General features: G+C 49.4%; 1 protein-coding gene across 1 annotated transcript in view; it reads left to right on the forward strand.

Moving 5' to 3' along the window:
- IFT43 (intraflagellar transport 43) overlaps positions 1 to 20,888 on the forward strand; it is a gene marked incomplete at its 5' end in the record, with an annotated part of 67,087 nt that extends 46,199 nt beyond the window's left edge. Inside the window, 4 exons of the mRNA XM_079699191.1 lie at positions 19,163 to 19,235; positions 19,486 to 19,561; positions 20,438 to 20,500; positions 20,632 to 20,888. Of these exons, the coding sequence (XP_079555317.1) occupies positions 19,163 to 19,235; positions 19,486 to 19,561; positions 20,438 to 20,500; positions 20,632 to 20,754 (335 nt within the window). The 3' untranslated portion in view covers positions 20,755 to 20,888. The remainder of the gene's footprint in view (positions 1 to 19,162; positions 19,236 to 19,485; positions 19,562 to 20,437; positions 20,501 to 20,631) is intronic.
- Positions 20,889 to 23,204: the final 2,316 nt, after the last annotated feature.

Here is a 23,204-nt window from a genome sequence, read left to right on the forward strand (position 1 = left end):
GTCCTCACAAACGCTCTGTTGCTTCAGCCACTGGTTGCATAGGGCAGCAGGGCAACCACCCAGGAGGATGTTTCCTGGACTCAAAGAGGCAGGTCCCTGCCAGACATGAACAGAGCTGTTTGGTGGTTAAGGCGCAGTGTGCTTGGAAATTGTGATGCTGATGAATCTGAGGTGCTCATTGAATTCATGGTCTACAGAAGATTTATTCAACTGGGACTCTTCTCCATACCTCTCCCCACCCCACCTTGGACCTCTTTCCAGCTCCCCTCAAAGGACCTCTGAAATCCCACCTTCTCCATTTTTTTTCAATGTGTGAACATGCTCCATTTCAAGGAGTACCTGTTAAATATTACAGCAAAACCCTCTGAATACTGAAGTTTACACACATCACAGTTGCATTATTAGAAGGTTGTGCTGGCCACCATTGTGACATCATCATGTTAGAATCAAATTGTTGCAGGGTTTTTTTTTGTAAATTTATTTATTTATTTTGGGCTGTGTTGGGTCTTCATTGCTACGCACGGGCTTTCTCTAGTTGTGGCGAGCAGGGGCTGCTCTTCGTTGTGGTGCGCCGGCTTCTCATTGGGGTGGCTTCTCTTGTTGTGGAGCACAGGCTCCAGGTGCGCAGGCTTCAGTAGTTGCAGCACGTGTGCCCAGTAGTTATGGCTTGCAGGCTCTAGAGCGCAGGCTCCGTAGTTGTGGTGCACGGGCTTAGTTGCTCTGCGGCATATGGGATCTTCCCAGACCAGGGATCGAACCCATGTCCCCTGCATTGGTAGGAGGATTCTTAACCACTGCGCCACCAGGGAAGTCCCAAATTGTTGCAGTTTTAAGCAACTCTATAGGCCACCTTGTCCAAACCTGCCATTTGACGTGTTAAGAGATTGAGGTTTACAGATTATTATACAGAATCTCAGGACTCAAAGGGAAGCTCTGATCTTCTGACTCTCAAGGGAACAAACACTCTGCTCTCATACTGTGGTGTCCACCAGCATCACTGCCATCACCAGTATTACCAAACATTTACCGCCTTGTGTAGTACGTTTTTTTTCTCATTTAATTCACAAAACAAATCTATGGGAAAGTTCCTTTAAATCAGTTTTATTGAGTTCTAATTTGCATACAGTAGACTGCATCCATTCAACGTACACAGTGTGAATTTTTATACATGTATATACCCAGTTAAATCTCCACCACCATCAATATACAAAACATTTCCATCACCCCCAGAAGTTTCTCATGCCACTTTCCAGTCCACCCTTCCTCTGCCCCTGTCTCCAGGCAACTATGATCTGTTTTTTCGTCAAGATAGAGTGGTTTGTAGTTTCTAGAATTTTATATACATTGAATCATATGTATGTACGCTTCTGTGTTTGGCTTTTTCCGCTCACTGGAATGATTTTGAGATGCATCCAGCTGGTTGCATGTATCATTACCCTGTTCTTTTTTTTTTTTTTTTTTTTTTTGCGGTACGCGGGCCTCTTACTGCTGTGGCCTCTCCCGTTGCGGAGCACAGGCTCCGGACGCGCAGGCTCAGCGGACATGGCTCACGGGCCCAGCCGCTCAGCGGCATGTGGGATCTTCCCGGACCGGGGCACGAACCCGCGTCCCCTGCATCGGCAGGCGGACTCTCAACCACTGCGCCACCAGGGAAGCCCCAACCCTGTTCATTTCTATTGATAATATATGGACCTAGCACATTTTGGTTATCTAGTCACCTGTTAAAGGACATTTCAGTTGTTCATTATCCCCATTTTAAAGATGAGCAGACTAAGGCAAAGAAAGGTAACCTTGCCAAAAGTCACACAGCTAGTAAATGACAACATCAGGATTTGGAAGGCAGCTGTGCTCACCACTATATTACTAACGCAACATAGCTCAGCACCAGGCTTTGAATGCAGGTCTTGGCTCCAGTGTCCTTGCTCTTGGCCTCTGAGCTGTGACAAATGGTACGACCCTCCGCTGTGTTGGCATCTCCTTGCACAGGTTGGTTGTGTCAATGTCAGTTCCCAGGTGTGTAAGATAGAGTGCTGGCATTACTGACGGGATGCTTAATACAGTTTCCTTAAGGAAGGGGAGAAGAAAGATACTGTTTTCAGAGAATACCCCTACTATTCTTTTCCCCTTCACAAACTTGGAATGTGAAATTTGTGAATTGGCCTTTATTTTGGCTCCAGAGGTTTGACGCATAAAACCCTTTCTTGTCAGAGTGCACTTGATGTTCCCTTCTAGGAGGTATGCCTCCTCCCTGGCATAAATCTGTTTTCCATGCAGTTATGCCTGAGTCCTGTAGTGGAAAATCAGTTCATATGTTCCACTTCACACTCGACTTAGTCCATTTCACTGTATGTGAATGTTTAGAATCCATTATGCAATAGGAATCATATGTTACATATAACTAGTTTCTAGAATTATCTTTGCCCAGGGAATGACTTGGTTGGCTAGTTAAGGCTGCTTCTTTGAACTTAGAATAACCAGTGGGTGTCGAGACTCCACGAAATGATTGCCCTGAACCATCCATGGACGCACATTCAGCAATGACATTAAACAGATCTCTGGGCACCTGTGAGGGAACCTACTGGTTCCCTTAATAAAATCACATCCAGGTCCCTTGAGGTCAGCAGTGAGGAGTATTCTCACCTGGGAAGGGACTGCTCCTCTTCTGGTACTTGGTGGGGGTGGGCGATTGACAAGTCATCTCAGAGGAGAAGATGAATCTCCAGGAGCAGAGATGAGGAGCCATGGTCCAGGGCCTCCTCCCAGCGCCTTGGAGGTGAGTTCCACTGAGGAGAGCCAGGGGATCTTCATGCAGCGCCTCCTGTGGCTAATGCTGCTCCCGTGCCGATGATGATGAGTGAGACAGCCCCTGCCCTCCAGGATTCTCTGACCTAGTGAGAAATGCCCGCTCTTCTTTCCGCCTCTTCTTTTATAGAAGACTTTGAGAAGCCATGTCTCTCAAGATATATTTCTCAGCATTCAGCCTCCCTGGATCACTCTTGATACATGGTGCTCCTTCTTCCCTGGGGAAGAAGCCGAGGGAGAGAAGAGAAGCACTTCCTCCCATCCATTGACCCCTCAGGCTTCCGAGGGAAGAGAACAGAAGAACAGAAGAAGGAAGGAGCTGTTGAGATCGGGTGTGTTTTTTGAACAAGAAGCGAAGAGTAAGTGCCGTGTAGGGGTGGTTTGGAGATCTGTTGGTTAACTGGAATGTATTGCAGTGGGACTGTTTGCAAGACCAAACGTTTTTAGGGGCCAGGCAAGTAATATAAACACTTGAAACAGCAGAAGTGTTCAACTATAAAGACTGGTGGGGCCTGCGGTGAGCTTGGAGGGGAGATGGCATGACCTGAAAGTTTTCAAATTCAGATTTCAAAACATGACAGAATTTTAAAATATCACTTTATGAACAGAACAAAATGCATCTGCATGTTGGATTAGGCCTTTGGGAAGGGATTTGCAAATCCTTCCTAAGACCTTGGAGGGCTCTCCTCTAGAGGAACACAGGACTTTGTTGGGGAGACAAAACATGAAAGATGGAAAGCATTACAAGGGTTCAATGGCTTAGACAGCAGTGTACTGAGTGACAAAGGTAGCAAGTAGTTGTGCTGTATTGGTGATTTATGTTATTCGGGACTGTGAGGTCAGAAGAGGAAGCGATCCCTGTAGGCTGAGGGCCCCTCAAGAAGAAGGAAGAACTTGCCTGGGTCCTGAAGGCTGGATAGGATTAGGTTAGGCAGAGAAACACGTGCACAGCCTTCCAAGATAAGTCGCCTGGCATGAGGAGCGACTCCACGTTGAGGATGAATACGGGGTTCATTCACCATAACCAGGAGGGAAGCTGCTTCTGCAGAGCTAAGCCCTGATTCGGGTCCATTCTCAACTACAGATAGTCAGCATCTCCACATAAACTGCCTTTCATGAAGTTTGAAGATTGCCAATCATCTAATTTGCTGATTCTAGGTAGACTCACTCACAGCTAGAGCTGACACTGTGCTTCGGGGAAGTTGGGATTCGTGGTTCTGGAGAATAGCTAAGAATAATGGACAGCCAGAGCCCCCGAATGACCTCAGGGTCCCAAAATTGTAGGATGGCAAAACGGATCTTTCCTTTAGTGGCTTAATTATCCATTCCTATTCTTGGAATCAAGTTTCTGGTTTGCCCTAGGCCTTTAGACTTCTGTCATGGAAGGTTGTATGTTAGAGAAAGAACGTTGGATCTGGAATAGGAGTGAACCCAGTCTCTACAAGCGACATTGGGCAAGTCATTCATTCACTCATTCCTTTAACCACCATTTGTTGAATACCTGCTATGTGTGATGCTTGGAGCTGGGCACTGGGGACATGATGGTGTACAAACCATTCTTAGTCCTTGCCCTCATACAGCTTACAGTCTAGTCGGGGATATGGGGACTAATCAAATAGTCACACACTAAATAAGTAAGGACAAATTGCAGTTGAGTCCACTGAGGGAAGAGTCTGGAGTGCCATGAGGGAGATAACGTGGAGACCTGTTTGGGGTTGGGGACTGAGGGAGGGCCACGCTGAAGAAGTGACTTTCAAACTTCAACTTGAAGGAAGAGTAGAAGTTGCCAGCAGGAACTTCCCTGGCGGTCCAGTGGTTAAGACTCCGTGCTCCCAAGGCAGGGGGCAGCAGGTTTGATCCCTGGTCGGGGAACTGAGATCCCGCATGCCACGCAGCGTGGCCAAAAGTAAATAAATAATTGCTTGCCAGCGAAAGGAGTGTGGAAGCTGGGGGTTGGGAGGACCCTGGTAGAGGAGACAGGAGGCCCAAAGTCCTGTCACCTCTCTGACGCCAGAAGTGTTTCCAGGCCTGTTTGGTCTCTTCTGGCTCTAAAATCCAGCTCTCAGAAAGTGAACTCTGGATGGAAAGTGAAACTTCAGAAGGAGCACGGAGAGGCACAAAAATGGGAGAAAAGAAATTCTTTGCCTTTAAAAAAGGTAAACAGTATTCAGACTGAGATCATCTCTAAAAACACAATTAGATGTGGACTCAACTTTCAAAAAGTTTATCTCTGAGGTAAAGTCAAGTTAAGAAAACTTGTGAGCCCCCAGATAATGGCTTTAAAAAAGTGGAAAGTCCCTGAAAACAGGAGCTTAAAAAAAAGGATAAGCTCTTTCTTGCCTATAACCATCGCATCTTGGTGTAACCCAGGGCTGCGGGTGGAATTATAACTCCCTCTTCCTGGCATCTCCCAGTGCCTCTGGGGCATGCCGCCTCCCCACTGGAGAGGGTTGTGCTCTTTGCATCCTGGGGTCCAGGTGTGACAAAATCGAATACCTTAAAACCTTAGGAGTGATAAATCCTATGGCCAACCCAAAAGTGTAAAATTCCTAAAGGACAGGCTGAGTTGAGCCACTTCTAGCCAGGGGCAATTGGGGACTTAATTCTGCAAGTGTAGCAATCTGGATGATCTGAGAGCTCCAAATTTAAGGGTAATTGCTCAATTTTCTGTCCATGTCAACAGGGAAAATAGGTAAAAGTGGCTGAACACAGCCAAGCAATGAGGCTGGATGAGATGTGAGATGCTAGACTGTCAGTGGAATTAGAAAAAATGCTATATGGAGTGGGATATCACTCTGTCGCCCCTCTCCCCGTCCATCTCTGTCTCCGGGCTTTCCAACTCTCTTTTGGGCTCTTTTTCATTGCCTGCTTAATCCTTCCACCCTATCCTTCATCCGTTCTCCTGCAAGCAGCAGTCAGTATTGGCCCAAGCAGTTTTAACGTGGAGAAAGAGAAAGTGGAAAGAATTCTTTAAGTGCAGATAAATTGGAACCCTGATATCTCAATTCTTTTCTCTTGCTTAGTATGAATGTCCCGTTATGTTGGCATTCCCTTCCTTAAGCTTACTGCAGCATATCGGACTTACTAGGTAGTACCCAAACCTAGATCTTTTGCCTCCCTGTCTGTGCCTTGTTAAGCTTCATTCTGTTTATAGGATACTGGGTATGAAATTTGAAAAAGAAGTCCTTCTTATAGGAAATGATATTGATAATTAATGTTTGTAAGTGTTTACCAAGAACCAGGTCCTGAGCTACTTTACCTGCAATATTTCAGTTAATCCTCACAACATTTCTATGAAGACACACTGTGATCATCACCCTTTTACAGAGGAAGGAATTGAAGTTTTGTGGTGTTTAGTAGCTCACAGAGGTCACATGGCTAGTAAGCAGTGATGTGCTGGTAAATATTTAACAACCAGCTCTCCGGGGGAGAAAAAGTCCTCGTTGGTAGAGTTTGCCGATTTCTGTGGTGTAAATGCTCCCACGAGGGCTGATTTCAAGCTCCCAGCATGACATCAGTGACCACAGAACTGGGAAGAGATGGACAGTAGCACACCAGTATATCATGTTTCCATCATACAGGTACATTGGATGTCAATAATTTCAAGAGCATAGGCAAAGTAAAATGTAGTAAAATTTAGGAAGTGGTGAGTTTTGAGTATTACCTTTGTTTTTAATATTTATTTAATTATAAGGATGTATAATTTAATCTTTAATCATGTTTATGTTTAACAACCTGCATGCGAAATTCCTAAAAATTTTAGCGAGCATGAGCTGCTCCAGGACATCACTGCTAGCAAGTGATGGAGCTGGAGTTGGGACATGGCCTTTGTGACTCCTGATCACCTGTTCTCACCGCCTTTCTCTTTGCTCTCAAAGTGTTAGGTTCGTTTCTCAAGCCTGCTTATCCAGGAAGCTTGCCTCCACTCATATTCCCACTGCCCTGTTGCAGATTTGTTATCCTTTCCTGATTCTCAAATTAACCCACTGGCCCCTGTCCTCAGCTCTGCTGATCCTCTCCCCGTGAAGTCTTGGCAGCAACATCCAGGCTGAGCAGAGAAAAGCCAGAGAGTCCAGGTCTTTAGGGCTCTGTGACATGGTGCAGAATCTTCAGGTTGGACCACTCCTCTCCTTCATGTTATACTTTCTTTTCTATCAAATCCATTGGGATTGCTTTTAGATAATGAATTCTCTGCTGGGTCCTCTGGAGAGGAGAGCCTATTTTAGGGGGAGAGGAAGGAGTGTCACTGGGCTTGTGCAGGTGGCAGGGTGAGTAGCGGGGAGTATGGGAAGTTTGGAAGAACAGAGACCCCGCAGGGCACTCCCTGGGCCGTGGCAGGCTATGGCTGGAGCTCTCCCACCAGCGCAATGCTTTGAGACACAGCTGAGGGAACAAACTGACATCACAGAGACTTGGGACACTCAAAAGACTGCATGGAACGTCAAAGAGCCCCAGCCAGGGGTGTTGGATCATGGTGCCAATACTGAGCTGAGGTCATCATGGGCCACAGGTGGACTCTGTGCAGGTTCATTTTAGTATAAAAAATGAACTTTCTGTACAGTGATTCTCTAAACAAAAGACTTGGTGCGCTTTTCCTGTAGGCCATGTCTGTGGCTGGGACATTTGGAAAGACTTCCATAGGCAAATATGACAGTCAGGTGTTTTGGGGTTTTTTTTTTATCACTAGGTATATGGGAATGGACAGCCTAGAAATAAGGATGTCATAGAGATAGATAGAAGGCACCTCACTTTGGTGACGAGGAAACTTGGGACAAGAGTTGACAAGTAACTGCACATGGTCAGCAAATAAGGGGCAGATCTGGGACCCAGGTTTCCTACTCCTCATCAGGTACACCCTCTGGTACAGCTCTGTGAACCAGGAATCTGGGTTCAGTTCTTCCTTGATAGACAGTTAAGGCCACATTCCTGGCAGCAAAAGAAAAATGAACTCTAGTAGATGTAGACTCTTGGGGCCCCAAGGGCAACTTCTTTACTCCCCAGTGTGGGTTTGGCCCCAGAGTGAGTGAGATGCCAGAGGAGTTACAGGGGACTTGCCAGAAGTTTCTTTAATGAAGCAAGAAAAGTTGTTTTGACTTGCTTTTGTTTTTTGCAGGAGATAATTCAGGGTCCCATGCCCCTACCGTGGGACAAGCATACACCATCATGGAGTAGGTATCTAAGAGCTGGTGGGATGGAATGACTTAGCTCAGCAAACATAGTAGAGACTGGTCTGGCTGTGCTCTTCTTGCCTCTTGAAGAGGCAGAGTGTCAGGGGAGCTTCTGAAAATGGAGTTAAGCTTGGAGCACATTTTGGTGGTTCCGCTTTGTCACCTCAGTTGTTCTGTACCTCGCCCTGGTCCAGCTGCAAAGCACAGCCCAGAGCGTTGACCAGACCTCCTGCTCTGCTGGCAGAGCTGGAACAGAGTGCTGTAGGCCCCTAGTGGGCCCCTACAATCTCTGGGTCACACCAGCCTTTCAAGCTTTCCGTCGCAAACATCTCTGCCCGAAATGTGGTTGACAGCGGCCTCTCTGGGACTCCATTTTCTTTGTTCATGTGAGCAGCTTACCGGGATGTCCCCATCTGAAGAGGAAGAGTGGGGAGCATGACACAGACGTCCTGCACCACGCATGCACGTGCGTCGTAAAGGAAGCAGGTTGTATTAACCTTCCTCCAGGAACACAGAGAAAGCTCTGTCAGCATTCCATCGTGCTGTAGTCGGTTTGGAGGAATGTGATTAATAATAAATCATCCAACGTTAAGCACTGACAAAAGTAAAAGAGAGTTAAATCTCCCTGAAATAGTTATAGAGATCGGGTATTTATTCTGTTTGGAGGAATGTGATTAATAATAAATCATCCAACATTAAGCACTGACAAAAGTAAAAGAGAGTTAAATCTCCCTGAAATAGTTATAGAGATCTGTGTATTTATTCTGTAACTCCTTGGATTCTGTCCCTGTTTAATATGGAAGACAGGATCAGGATAGGACAAAGCTAATCCCGTTTAGTTTCGTGAGTTGGTCCTAGATGAGACGGTGAGCCGTGGTCCGCTTTGGGGAGAGGCACGGGTACTTCTCCGCACAGCTGTGAAAGGAGTGGTGGATGAGGGCAGAGAGGAGATGAGGCCATATTGATGAGAACCATTGCCCAGGGACATCTTAAACTCAGATTTTTATGTGACTAGAAAGAGAGGCTCAGTGCTTTAGGATATCTGTTTCAAGTGATGGGGGCTGTATAGAGAAGAGGCATAGCATTCTCTGCCACAAAAAAAAAAAGACAGGTGGATTTGTAGAGTTGCTCCAAATAGTCTTTGTAAACCAAACCACAGCAAGTTGTGGCCTGGGGACCGTGCTCTTCAAGCAGATGGCCGTGATGCCTCACTCATCTTGAAGTCTGACGGTCAGATAGTGCTTAGGTGAGGCAGGAAGGGACAGGCATGATTGTTCATCTGAGGGTTGGACTCAGCGCATCACTTAGACCTCAGTTGAAGTCTTTCCTTCCAACACATGGGGATTAGTTTCTAAAGAAGAACCTGAGATAACAAAACCTAGGTATAGCAGAAATCCAGGGGAGCGGTGATAAGGGACCCTCTTACCCTAGCGAGAGACGAACTTGATATGGCCAACTGGTAGGTCTTCCTTTCCAGCTTCAGGTCCTCCCAGCTTTCTAAAAATGCCCAGGTGTTTGGTGTGTGCATGTGTGTACTCGCCTATATATATACACACATGCGGGGGGACACATACTGGGAATGCGATTCCTGAGTGCATAAGTGTGGTTGACGGACTGGGTTTACCTAAAAGACCCTTTAAGAGGAAGCTCTTGAAAGATGATTACAGAATTGAGACACCATCATTTAAAAGTGCCCGAGGCAAATGCCTTTGAAAATTGCAGCAGCGGAGGGACAGAGAAAGAACCCGGCAGCCCTTGATTGTTGCGCGTTCCCTCAGGACCCGTCCCCCGCTCCCCCTCTGTTTCTCATCTGATAAGAGAGAGAGCAGCAGTAAGACTCCTCATCTATCTTATGAAAATCCGATTGGGAATGGCTGTGATCAAAACCAGCTGGCTGTCACCGACAGTGGCCTTGCGAGGAGGGAACCGCTCAGAAGCATTCTGTGTGTGGCGGAGTCACGGCTAGCACTGATCAAAGGAGCATTTTTGTAATAAATATATATAAGGAAAAAATACAAAACCTAAGGATTTAGAATAAAAGCAGGGTAGTTTGTCTTGTGTTTTTCAGCGTAACACGGAGAGGATGAAATAGAATCAGATATGCCTGGTTTCTAACACAGAAACCAGGCATATCTGGCGGCTCTGAGAAGGTGCTCTCTGTCACATTAATACCATATCACTGATCTTGGGCCTTATTGAAGAGAGTGGAGAGTTCCTCACTTTCCATTCCTTCCAGCCACTTCATTCCTCGTCACCGTTGAAGTCGCTCACCCCACCTCGTCCTTAACACATCTCTACGGATCAAAGCTGGAGCTGCCACGAAGCTCCCAGAGAGCGTCCCTCTTCATTGTTCTTCGTTTCCTTCAACTGTTGGTAGCCACTGTGCGATGTTCCCTAGAGGCCACTCCAGTGCGTGACACCAGGGTCCTCCCAGTGTCAGGCTCCTGGGCTGAACAGGGTCCTTCCCTATGGAGAACCCTTGTTGGGCCGTGCTTGTCTCCCATGAGCACTGCCTTTGAATTGCTCCGAAGGGTCAGTCCTGGCTGACGACCCTTTGCGCGGTCAGTACTGACTTCCACAGCCCCTGGTGGACCGCGTGGGGTGATGGGGCAAATTGCATTCTAGGGTATTGCATTCGTGCTCCTTCCGGAGGGTGCCACCACCCCTCTGAGGGTCACATGTTGAGACCGGGCCTGCACACCCACAGTAGACCGCGAGCTGAGTCACCACTCAGCACAGCCTCCTGTCTGCCCGCCACCCAGCCAGCACCACACCACCCCCTGAGACCCGGCTTGTCTCAGAAATGGACTCAGTCCAAGCCCTCCCGTCCAGCCCGTTGTCAGCCAGGAGAGTGGCCGCGGCGTGGGCAGCTGGGAGGAACAACCGGCTCTTTCGATGTTCTTCCTGAGGTCGGGGATCTCTTCCCCCAGCAGCAGGAGGAGGGGCTGGGTTTGGCAGGAGCATGGAGACATTTCAACGCACGGGACATAGATAAACCGCCCCCCACCCAAGCCAGCGCCTCGGGACGGACATCTTCCTGCCCCTGTCATTCGCTTCCTCAGGGACCTGCTTGGGCACCTTTTGCTTGCGATCAGTCCTGTTTCTCAGTCCCTGCAGTGGACCTTCTGGCCAGCAGCATCACACTTTTCAGACTCTTCTCCCATGGCTGCCTCTCTCCTCCCCTCCCGGGGAGGAGACCCGGCCGGATCAGGTGAAATCGCCGGGGATCGGTCCTCATAAAGCAGACCCGCCAGGGACCTGCAGACGCATTTTTGCCCCAGAAACCCAGTCCGTCCGGGGAGTGCAGGGGCCCAGGAGCTCCTCTGAGACGTCCCTTTCCCTTGTTCCTTCGGGTGTTGGAAGCCTGTTGCCTACCCCTTTCCCCTTTTCTTCTCCCTTTAAAAAAATTCTCCATTTTTTCACTTAGAAAAAAAAATTATTTATACGATTGAGATCCACTAATTAAAGCCATTTTCTGGTATTTGGTTACTGGAGTGTTTGATGTCTCTCTGACAAGACCATGAAATGCATGGAGTGTCCACAGGGACAGAATTTGCTGAACGCGGCTCTTTGTAAATGAGGGGACACAGTGTCGCAGCAGCTCATGAATATGAAACGCCCGTGATGCCACCTCAGTGGACTTGGGAACACAGATGAATCCTGTCATGTGCTAAATGAGACCAATTTCTTTCATTTAACTTCATCTTCAATCAGACCTTCTTCCATTTGCCTGTTTAAAATTCCCCATACGTGATGCAGAAGGTAACAACATTCAGTAAAACAAAGTTTTGCAGCTGCAGAGAAAAATTATAATGATCTCGGGTGTAAAGTTGCCATCTCCTGGAAATGTGGGCGTTCTTTCCTTTTGCTCACGAGCTCTGCTGAGAGTCTGTTGACTTTGAGCGCAACATTGGGGGTTGTCTGGACTGCTCTTCTTGGAGTGTCCCTCCACGGCGTGTCCAGGCCCCTTTCAGGTGGGTTATTGAATGTGGCTGTGAATTATGGAGGGTGGACGTGAACCCTCAGCAGCCCACGAGCACTCTGTTGTGGCCAGGGCACTGGGCGGGGGAGCAGCTCTGGGAAGAGGTGGTGTGGGACCTCATGGGGCCTCTGCCGTGGGGGGCACAGTTAGTGGGTGAAGCGAGAGGGGCAGATGTCATCGTTCAGCACCCGGAGGAACCTGACAAGGTGGGCCAGCCCCTGGTATCATTTACTAAGGCGTCAAGGCCAGAAAGTGCTGGAGTTAGAAGAGACTTTATGTAGCTCTCTAGAAACCCTTCTGGCCACGACCAGAAAATTCCATTCAGAGATCCCCAACCAAGAAAATCAGCAAAGAGTAGAACCTAAACGGACACAGAGAGGAGGGCTTCCCTGCCTGAGCCATCTTTGCCTGGATGGGACCGAGGGCCGGATCAGGGTGCCTCCTTCATTCTCTCCTTCCTCTGCAGGAGGATTTACGTGCCGGGGAAAGAGCCTGAGTAATGCTCAGGGTGTACTCATTGCAAGCGGAGCCTAATCTAAGAAATCACTTTCTGTTCTTGTACCAAAACAAGCCAACAACAGCTAGATGTGAAGGCAGGCTATCATAAAATACGTTGCAGAGATCTGGGGCCAGGGTCTTTGCAGGAGGCAGGCAGGCTTCTTGCTGTCAAGCCACAGGGGCAGAAAAAGATCCCTCTGGGACTTCCCTGGGTACTTAGCATTTTAGTGTGCGGGTGTGATGGTATTACCTGCAATGTGTGTATTTCAGGGCAAGTGGCAGCTTCTCGCATCTTTGAAACCAGTTGTAATTGATCCTACTGGTGTTCCCACGTTTCTATTATTTATTTCTATTACTTATTTAAGCACCCCTCATTTATGTCTGTGGTTTCATCTGGTAGTTGGTTTGTTGGTAGATCTGTTGGCAGGCTAGTATGCTGGTATCTTGATGAGTTTTCCATTTGGCAGCCTCTCTCTTTGGAATTGGCTCTTACTGCTGTTGCTGTTCATTAACAAGCCTTTACTGGGGGCTCCCAGAAGGTGGCATGACGGAGTGGGGCACGCTAGAGATCAAGAGGAAGCCCAGGGTGAAGAGCAGTGTGACCCAGCCTCAGGATGGAAGCCCAGCAGTCCATATGGACCCAATTTGGATGACTCTTCCTCTGTAACTTTGTCCCCAGTCCTCCATTGTTTCTTGTATATGCACAGGCCCTTCCCAGGAGGCCTTGCAGCTCTCAAGTGAGGCAAAGCCTTTGCTGTGATGTCATCAAATCCAGGATGTATCTAAGGATTGCTCTTGGTTGTTCTTGTGAAATGAATCCTGCCTAGGCAACTTTGGGACTCAGTAACACTTATACTATAACTAGAATGACATAGAGAAGATAGACATGGCCCGTCCATGTGTGTGACTTGCAGATTTGAGGGGCATTTATTGATCCAGTTCTGTTCAGTTGTCCTTTAGTTTGCCCATCTTTGGGAATGCAGAAGTGACTGGGATGTGGTCTTCACCCTCCACTAGTTCAGCATCTAGGAGGCAGGCCGAGGGCAAATTTCACTTGCTCTACCTACAGCAAAGTAATCAGGTCCATCCTGTGTCCTTGAATATAAAGCATTGTGGAAAGGTAGAGTAGGAAGCTCTGAATTCTGCCTGTTGGGTTCCAAGATGATTCACAAAGGAAGGGGTGTGCATTTTCCTTATTCTGCTCATTTATCATCATTTTTTAAATGTATAGACCCTCCCTTTGCAACTTTTCCATGCTGAGGCCATCTTGGTTTGCCCATAATATGCCTCCAAAGAGGCCTTGCCTATAGCAGGCACGCAGGCGTCACCTGGCCGGTTGATGCAGGTCCTTCCTCACCTGGCACCTGACGCCCTCTCTCCTGCTTCGCCCCGAGCTGCTCTCCTGGGCCCTGCACGCCAGCCACGCCACCCTTTTAGTGAGTTCCTCCTCACCTCCTAGCGCCTTTGTGCACGTTGTCCCCTGCCTGGCTTAGTCCTGTTTATCCTTCAGCGGCCCTGTCCCAGTTCAGAGACCTTCCCTAACTCGACACTCCACTCCCCCAAAATCCTGAATTAGATCTTCTCTGGACTGAATTAAGGGTATTATGCAGCATCCATTCAATAGAAAACTAGATGGTCATTTAAAAGAGTAAGATGCACGTGTACATTGAAAAGGACAGATAAAAGTAAGTCGCAGGACTTCCCTGGAGGTCCAGTGGTTAAGACTCCATGCTTCCACTGCAGGGGGCATGGGTTCAATCCCTGGTCGGGGAACTAAAATCCCGCATGCCGCATGGCACAGCCAAAAAATAATTAAAAAAAAAAAAAAAGTTGGGGCTTCCCTGGTGGCACAGTGGTTGAGAGTCCGCCTGCCGATGCAGGGGACACGGGTTCGTGCCCCGGTCCGGGAAGATCCCACATGCCGCGGAGTGGCTAGGCCCGTGAGCCATGGCTGCTGAGCCTGCGTGTCCGGAGCCTGTGCTCCGCAACAGGAGAGGCCACAACAGTGAGAGGCCTGCGTACCACAAAAAAAATAAAAAAGAAAGAAAGAAAAGTCATAAAACAATGGATACGTAACATGATGCCATTTGCAAACATTTTTAAGAGGACATATGTGCTGTGTATGCAGAAATTCTTTTCAGTAAACATATACGAGAAATGGTTAATAGTGATCACCTCTAGGGAGACGGCTGGGATTCATATAAGGAAAGGACATTTTTCATCTTAAACTTGTCTAACAGCATTTGAATTTATTACCACATATGATACTACTTTTGCCATTAAAAATAAAACATTAGGTCTCCCTGTTATTTTGGTCTCAGAGTCCAGTTAGCTCTCTTCACGGTGTGTGTTTTAATTTACAGGCAGCACACTTATTTGTGTTTATTGCTATCTCCCACTACACTGGTGCTGCAGGAAGACAGGGCCCATGTCGGGTTTATCTGCTGTTGTTACTGGCACCTCCTAGCGCGGTGCCTTTCACAGAGGGGCTGCTCCATTCATCCCTTCGAGGATGAATGGATGAACGAACAAACAAGTGAACAAATGCAAGTTCCCCACAGTGTGGCTAATTGGGCAACACGTAGGACACAGAAGCAGGTGAAAGGCAAGTGAGATGGCTGACATGAGAGGCCGGGAGCAAATGCAAAGAGCAGGGAAGGCCCGTTTTGTTAAGGAGTCTGAGCTGGGAGAGAGCAGCGGGTAACCGGTCAGCAGGGGGCGCTATCTGTGGGGAGCTGAAACGAAGGATGAGGGCACCCGCTGCTGCGGCGTCTGGCGTCTCAGCCCTTTTGCCTCGCCGGCCCTTTTGCTGGGGCCGTTCGAGGCGTCTGTTCCCCTCCTTCTCCACGCAGCTGGTTTAGTGCGACACGGACGGCGGGGGATGGAGTCACCGGGTCTCCAGTGTTGGTCCATTTTTCTCTCTGCACCATGTGGCCTTGTTGTAGGGAAGAAGCCAGTTGGGCATATGGTGAGGGAGAGACTTCGCTTAGTTATGGTTATTGGGAGACAGAGAAACACCCGAGAACAGAGGACACTGGGTGTCAGGCAAAACGAAAGCTGTCCCAGCTATAGGCGGTTGTCTCACCTCTCCACTAGTAGAGGCGTCTTTGAAGTCACTGGACCTTTGCAAAGAAAGCCTCTGGGCAGGGGTGGGGACAGCCTTTTTGGGAGGGGTGCAGTTGAACTGGAGCTGGAAGCCTGCTCTGTCCATTCTTAATGACTCACTTCACGCAAGCTGCTTCATCTTGCTGAGCCTCAGTGTTCTCATCTGGAAGATGGTGACAACTGGGCAGGATTAAATGAGAAAAGGAGGGTAGGGCCATATAGTTTCTCTCCATGCTCAATGTTTTATCTGTTAAATGAATAAGAATAATATAGAATATTTATTACTTACTAAGCATAGTGCTTGATATTTTAGATGATCGCATGTAATACAGCAACCCTGTGAGGTGGGTGTAGTTATGATCCCCGTTCTACAGCTGAAGAGACTGAGGCACAGAGAGGATGAAGCCTCACAGCTAGTACATGGGGGAGCCAGGATTCGAATGCTTCCAGTACCTGCACTCTGAACCACTGGCCAGGAGTCCTGCCCATATGCTTAAGTAACCCATTGTTTCTGTTAATGTTCTTATTATCAGCAGCATCGAAGAAAATGAAACTAAAGTTAACATAATTATTGAATTTTTTTAAATAGTGGTTGTTTTTCAATAGTCCTAGAGCATACTTCTTTGTTCCTCTTCCTGTCTCTATTAAAATTGTGTGCTTTTGAGGGCTTCCCTGGTGGCGCAGTGGTTGAGAGTCCGCCTGCCGATGCAGGAGACACGGGTTCGTGCCCCGGTCCGGGAAGATCCCACGTGCCGCGGAGCGGCTGGGCCCGTGAGCCATGGCCGCTGAGCCCGTGCGTCCGGAGCCTGTGCTCCGCAACGGGAGAGGCCACAACAGTGAGAGGCCCGCGTACCGCAAAAAAATAATAATAATAATAATTTTAAAAAAAATTGTGTGCTTTTGAATGTCAAGCTTGACACCCTGAATCAGACACCAGGTCACTGGTTCAGGCTTGCAGGTCAAGTAGCCGTCACTGATTGCAGGCAGGGCCGGATCATTCCATGCAGGTAATTTTGTGAAGAAGCGGATTGATTTCTCAAGCCCGTTTTCTTTTTCTAGGTTGGGTCATCCTATGTGTGTGTGTATGAGAGAGAGGGGTGGGGGGAAGGGAAGAGAGAAAAGGGACAGAGACTCCCGGGAACATGTTATATACCCATAAGCAAGCACTTGTCTGTGACTGTAAATCAGAAACTGTAAAATTAGGAAGTTCTTTGAAGTTTGCCCAAAACCTGCTCCACGGCCACCTGTTCCACTGGGGCCGGCAGTTGGATGGCCAGGCTCTGCGACGATGGCTCAAGCTGTCACTGCACCGCATCGCTCCAGCCTGCCTTGGCCTGGCTGTCATCGCTGGCTTGGTCCCGCTCAGGCAGTTCACCGGTTTCTGTTGGACACCAGGCTTCCAATTAGAGAGAAGTCCCACTGTGTGGCCAGCCCCGCCAGTGCCGCTCTGAGCGGCCCCTTTGCCAAGGCCCGAGCTGACCTCCGCTCTGTCACAGATGGGCCAGCCCCACGCTCCTTCGTGCGCATTTGGAGGAGGGGTGCGGGGACAAACAGGGAAGCCCACGGGGACTCAGAGTGGACAGTGGGCAGAAGTGCAGCTCCTCAGAGCTGGGAGAAGCTGGGCAGAGTTGACAGGACCCAAATGCTGACATTGCAGAGCAAGAGGGGACTTGGGGAAGACCCCGTCCTGAGCCCTAAGCACAGCAGGGAGCATTTTCTTACTAACTTCTGAATATTCATCTCAGGCTGGGCCTCACACCGAGGAGAGCCAGGAGCAGCTAAGTGCCTCACGCCGGACCTGTCACACTGCTGATGGCGCGTGGCACGGCCAGCTTCCGCCCTGCCCCACTGCAGGGCCTGTGCAGTCCTGCCAGCCTAGGAGCCCTCTCGCCCTGGACTCAGGGACGGTGCCATCAGCAGCCCTCACATGGACTGTATGCTTCACTCGGAGTGAACAGGGACAAGCAAGCTGAATTTCTGTTAGCATAAGAAATAGAAAATTAGAGAATTCCATCTCTAATTCTCTAGCAGGGTAGAGAGATATAATCTAAGCTCTGAACAGCGTCTTTCTAGATAGAGGACTTGCTGAATGTGATTCATTATTTCGGGGCTGGTGTATGTGTCTTCTTTATTTCCCTATCAGCATTTTCTTTTTATTTTCACCCCTTTAATCGCTCTCTTTCTCTGCCTGTCTCTTTCTCTCTGTCTTATTTTCTCTGTCTCTCCCTTGCATGCTTTCTGTCTCTCTTTCCAGGTGCGGCATGTGTAACCCGTCCATTGGAAGCAATAATAAAGATGCCAGGCTGGGAACTGACATTTATATACTCGGGCTTAGCTTGACGGGAACCATCGCAAAGTCTAAATAATGAATAGCCTGAAAGTGGCAGGGGTCTTCCCAGCTGTTCTTGGAATGATTCTGCGTCTCTTAAAAAAAAAAAAAAATTTTTTTTTTAATTTAGTCCATGGAAGCAAAAACTAAGGGTGTCTTCAGTGCTCTCTCCTCTCTGGAATTTTTCCTCCTTTTAATATTTGCAGTTGGTTTGGGAATTCCAGGACTGTCTCTCCCTGCTTGGCCTTTTTCTCTGCCCCATCTCTTTTTTTCTCTGTGCAGACTGGTTAAAACAAAGAAATCCCCTCTACCAGTCAGTGATACTCACTGAGAGAAGGCAGTACTTCTTTAAGGTGTTAGGTTGTCCCCAGGAGAAGATGGACGATTTTTCTGCTATAATAAGCAAGTTTCCACGATTAAGTGATGTGCCGTCTCTCTGTTTCTCCACTTGCATGACTTTGTTAGATTGACAAAGGGAATGGCCTCATGTCTCTTCCTATGTTTGTATGTCTGTCTCATGTGGAGAGTTCAGAGGAGAATCTCCAAGAGACAGCAAGGGAAGTGTCATCTTTAGAGTTAGTGTTGTTTATTATATTAGACCCTGTAAATGGAGACTCTGATCCTGGCCACACTGCTGGGAAGCCAGGTCACATCATTAGGCGTAAAGTGACCTTCAGATACAGGCTCAGGGCTGTGACAATTGCAAAGACTAGGACGAGCTGATGCAGGTGTGAACCTTGGTCATGAGGAGGTGCACTCATGGTGACTTCTACCTCGTGACACTATGCTTTCCCACTTCCTCTGTCTCTGACCACGCCAGGTTCATTCAGCTTCTCTTTTCTTTTCTCTCCTCTAATAAAAACACTTCCCCAAGTGCTGTCTGGGACTTTCTTCTCATTTATTTACATTTCTCCTTAGAGAGCTACGCCAGTGGCTTCTAACCTGGAGCAAATGTCAGCATCACCCAAGAAATCTTAGGGAAAAATACAGGCACCTGAGCCCCACCCCACTAGGAGATTCTAGTCCAGCGGGTTCTGGGGTAAAGCCTGAGATTCGGGAATTGTTGAAGTTGTACCTTTGATTCCCATGCACACCTCTACTTCAGCTCCACAGCCCTAGACTGGGGTCCTAGAGGCCGGAGACCATTGTGTCCATTCTACCTAAAGCCTGTAGCCCTAACTGTGGCCGGCATGTTGAAGGTGATAAGTAGCCAGTGGAGAAGCAGGCAAGATCCCCCATTCGTGCTGCTGACGTTTTTGGCTTCTCCTCTCATTGCAGATATTCCCGTTATTCCGGACCTGGAAGAAGTACAGGAGGAAGACTTTGTTTTGCAGATGGCGGCCCCTCCCAGGTATGTTAAATTAATATGAAGTTGGCAGGAGGCAGGGACCATGCCACACGCCATCTCCAGTGGTGCTGACCCCCAGGGGAGATCCAGATGTGTCTGGATGGGCTCCATCCCAGGGTTCCCATTTTATTAGACGTTTTCTCCCCATTCTGGTCCTTCCCAGCTGCCTACAAGGCTCTGGGTTGGTGGCCCAGCAGCACTCCTGGCGCTGGTTCTGCCTGTGGCTCCTCCTCACATTCCATCTTTCCTGCAGCATCCAGGTCAACCGGGTGATGACCTACCGTGACCTGGACAGTGACCTCATGAAGTACGCAGCCTTTCAGACCTTGGTGAGTGAGGCAGCTTCTGTGTAGAGGAGCAGGCTCTCCAGGCAGCATCCATAGGGAGTTCTCAGTTTCTCCAAAGCCTTACAGCCGCTCCTCGGTGGGTCTCTGAGGCTGCCGGCCAACAGTCCCTTTGCCAGAGACATCATCCTCAGGTATTACAGCATCCCTGGACCCAACATATTCCAGTGTTCCCAGGGCCAGTCTCCTTCCTGCTTCCCTGGCTGCCCCCGTGGCATCCGTAGATATGCTGCTGTCATGCCTGCCCTCCTGGTATTGACCTTCCCCCAAGGAGTGCCCAACCTGTAGGACATCATGGTGTTCCCTCAGTTCTCAGTGGCCATGGGGTCCACCCACAGTTTTGCTCTTTTACAAGGCATTCCTGCAGGTCTGGATTTGGGAAGTTCTACCACACTCAACCTGGTCCTCCTCTCTTTGCCAGAGGTCGTTGTCTGAAGGCCTCTGAGGTGCACAGCCCGCCTTTTTTTTTCTTTTTTTTTAAAAGATTTTATTTATTTATTTATTTATTTATATGTGGTCTTAATTAATTAATTATTTATTTTATTATTTTTTTGGCGTTGTTGGGTCTTCGTTTCTGTGCGAGGGCTTTCTCTAGTTGCGGCAAGTGGGGGCCACTCTTCATCGCAGTGCGCGGGCCTCTCACTATCGCGGCCTCTCTTGTTGCGGAGCCCAGGCTCCAGACGTGCAGGCTCAGTAGGTGTGGCTCATGGGCCTAGTTGCTCCGCGGCATGTGGGATCTTCCCAGACCAGGGCTCGAACCCGTGTCCCCTGCATTGGCAGGCAGATTCTCAACCACTGCGCCACCAGGGAAGCCTTTTTTTTTCTTTTTTTTTTTCTTTTTTTTCCCCTGCACATTCACAGGATGGAGAGATCGACCTGAAGCTCCTCACCAAAGTCCTGGCTCCGGAGCATGAGATTCGAGAGGTACGTAGCGGCGGCAGTGCCTGCCCCTCATTCCCGGGAACAGCTGGCTCCGAGGCTGCCCTCGGCGGGAGGCCAGCTGTGACCGAGGGGACGGCCTCCCCCAGCTCACCCTGCGATGCCTGTCTCGGCAGGACGACGTCAGCTGGGACTGGGACCGTCTGTACACTGAGGTGTCCTCAGAGCTCCTCAGCGAGTGGGACGTGCTGCAGGCGGACAAGGAGGACCCCGTGGGACAGCAGCCCTCACACACCTGAGCCCGGGGGTTGCTCTCCCTGCATGCGGTCACCTCTGCTTTGGACTCGAGACAGAGGCCATAAACCTAAAACTAAAGAAGCTTGCAAGCAGCTCAGAATTTTTATGTGGACTATTTTGTAATAAAAATATCTATTTTCAGTAGACCGCATTGGATCGTTCAACTGTAAGAAACTGCTTTTTTCTGTAGCCCTCTCTTCCGTTTCTTTCCAGCACTCCCTTGGAAAGATTCGTCAAGAGTGAAGGAGGGCATCTCTCCCCATCGCTGAAGCTTGGGAGGGAAAGCTAGATTCAGGGGGAGAAGCGGTGGTGCTCCTGGAAGCCGTTCAGTTCACAGAGGCCACAGCAGCTCCCCGGAGCATCTACCTGTGAGCACCTGGACGCAGGGATACGGGAGGTGGCATGCGGCTGCCTGCTGGGGTCCTGGGGAGGGCCTGGCCACGTGCCTTTCTCACTTTGTACGGTCAGTTATGTTGGTGAAGTTGCACTGTCTCCTTCGAGCTTTCAGTGGGCGTGATCGTATGACCCATTGCCCACATCAGGGTTTGGTGGCTCTTCTAACAGCACGCCCCTTTCCCCCCTCTTCCTGCAACCCATGCTTGGGGCTTCCAAAGCACATGTTTCCTTTCTGCCACAGGTTCCCAGGGCCTTGTTTCTGGTTCTTATTAGCAGGGGCCAGCTCAGCAGCCCTGAGACGTCCACAGAAACACTCTCTCAGGGAGCCCGGGCCTCTGCTGACCTTTCAGAGGTGTAGCTGTTTGTCTCCATTGCTTCCCCCAAGCATCATCACTGCCTGTTTCCAAAATGTGCCAAGATCTGGAGCAGAGCCCAGTCCTTTTTCTAAACAGAAACATCTTTTGCTTTTGTTTTTCTCTTAACTCCCCAAGACGTCTCATCTGAGGACAGGACGCCTCCCCGCCCGCCTCTCCTAGATGCCACTCTGGATCGGGCCCGCGCAGTCTGGCGGCAGCTAACCAAGCCCCACTCTTGGCCGTGGGGAGTGCTGAGTGCTGAGTGCTGCTCTCACCCAGCCTGGAAAGCCCTTCATTAAAATTCAGAAAAACGAAGAGGCTCAACACTTCAAAAACACACTGGGGGTTATTTTTTGTCTGACTACAGTACCCTTCCCTGGTGAGCCCCCGGCTCTGGAGCAGGCAAAGAGAATACTTCTCTGTTAATGATAAATTCAGGGATTTAGTGGCTTTGGGGGCTCGTTTCTTCCTTTTCCAGAGTCACACTTTTAGCCCAGACAGCCCCTCTTTGTAATAATTGCCATGGTCACTGAGAAGTTTCCGTCCAGGCTGGTTTTTCTTGAGCCTGCAAGACTCTGAAACCCAAAGGAGGAATTGCTGTATTTCGAGTACCTTAATCGCTGGCAAGTTCAACTGCCTCAGGACGCTGATAACCTTGAGGGTCTTCAGCCAGCTCGAGCAGGGCCTGGGGTTGACTTCCTTCCTACCTTTACTTCTCAGACACCTTTATGTTCCAACCAGCGTTGTCGCCCACCCAAGACTTCAGAGGGCCTCCCAAGAAGATGGCCCAAGAGGGATGATAGAATGGACAAGCTTCGACAGGTACCTCAGTGTGGTTTTCTACAGACACCGGCGGGGGGCGGCGGGGAGGAGGCGTGGAGCGGGCCTCCTGCGTGTGGCGAATTGACTGGGTCCTTACTAGTTTCTCCCAGACTGGCTCATGTCCGAGAAGCCCCAGCTGGTCTCTGGCAAAATCTCCCGTGGCGTCTCTGGCATGGGGTGGTGGCTGCAGAGCTGCTGTTTGTAGGCCAGGCCCTGGTGGGAAAGTCGGTTCCTTCACGAGATTCTGATTACCACGTAGGACGCACCAGGCGCTGTTCCAGACACTCCAAGCAAAACTCCCTTCTCTCAAAGCGCTTCCGTTCTGGTGGGGGAGATGGACCAATAAGTAAGATAGAGAGGGCATCCGATGGTAATCGGTGCTATGGAGAAAAATCCAGCAGCACGGGGAAGGGAGTGCTGGGCTCGGGGTGCAGTGTTAGATGGGGCGGTTAGGGGAGGTCTCACTGAGAAGGTGACATTTGAGCAAAGACCTGAAGAAGGTGAAGGAAGGAGCAGGACTGGTCCCTGGGGAAGAGCATTCCAAGGAGAGAGAAGAGTGTTTGCAAAAGCCAAGAGGGGGGCCTAGGCCCGGCTGCTTTGAGTAGCAGCAGGAGGCGGTTGACTGGCAGGAGGGGACCAGGGGAGAGGAGACGCTGTGTCTTGCTGGGCCCAGCCCTGGGCCCACCACAGAAGAGACCTCTGTGCATGTAGGGTCCGCTCTCCCCAGTGACATGCGCACCGTCAGGCTCCGTGGGCCTGTCAGGCCGCCTTTGGAAAACTTTCCTGAGAGGCCTGCAGGGCCCCTCCATGCCTCGGCCTGGGAAGAAGGGTTGATGCCTCATCGAGGGAGACGGGAACCGTGAGCTCTTCTGCCACAG

Source organism: Hyperoodon ampullatus (assembly GCF_949752795.1).
Source record: "Hyperoodon ampullatus genome assembly, chromosome: 3".
Taxonomy (NCBI): Eukaryota; Metazoa; Chordata; class Mammalia; order Artiodactyla; family Ziphiidae; genus Hyperoodon; species Hyperoodon ampullatus.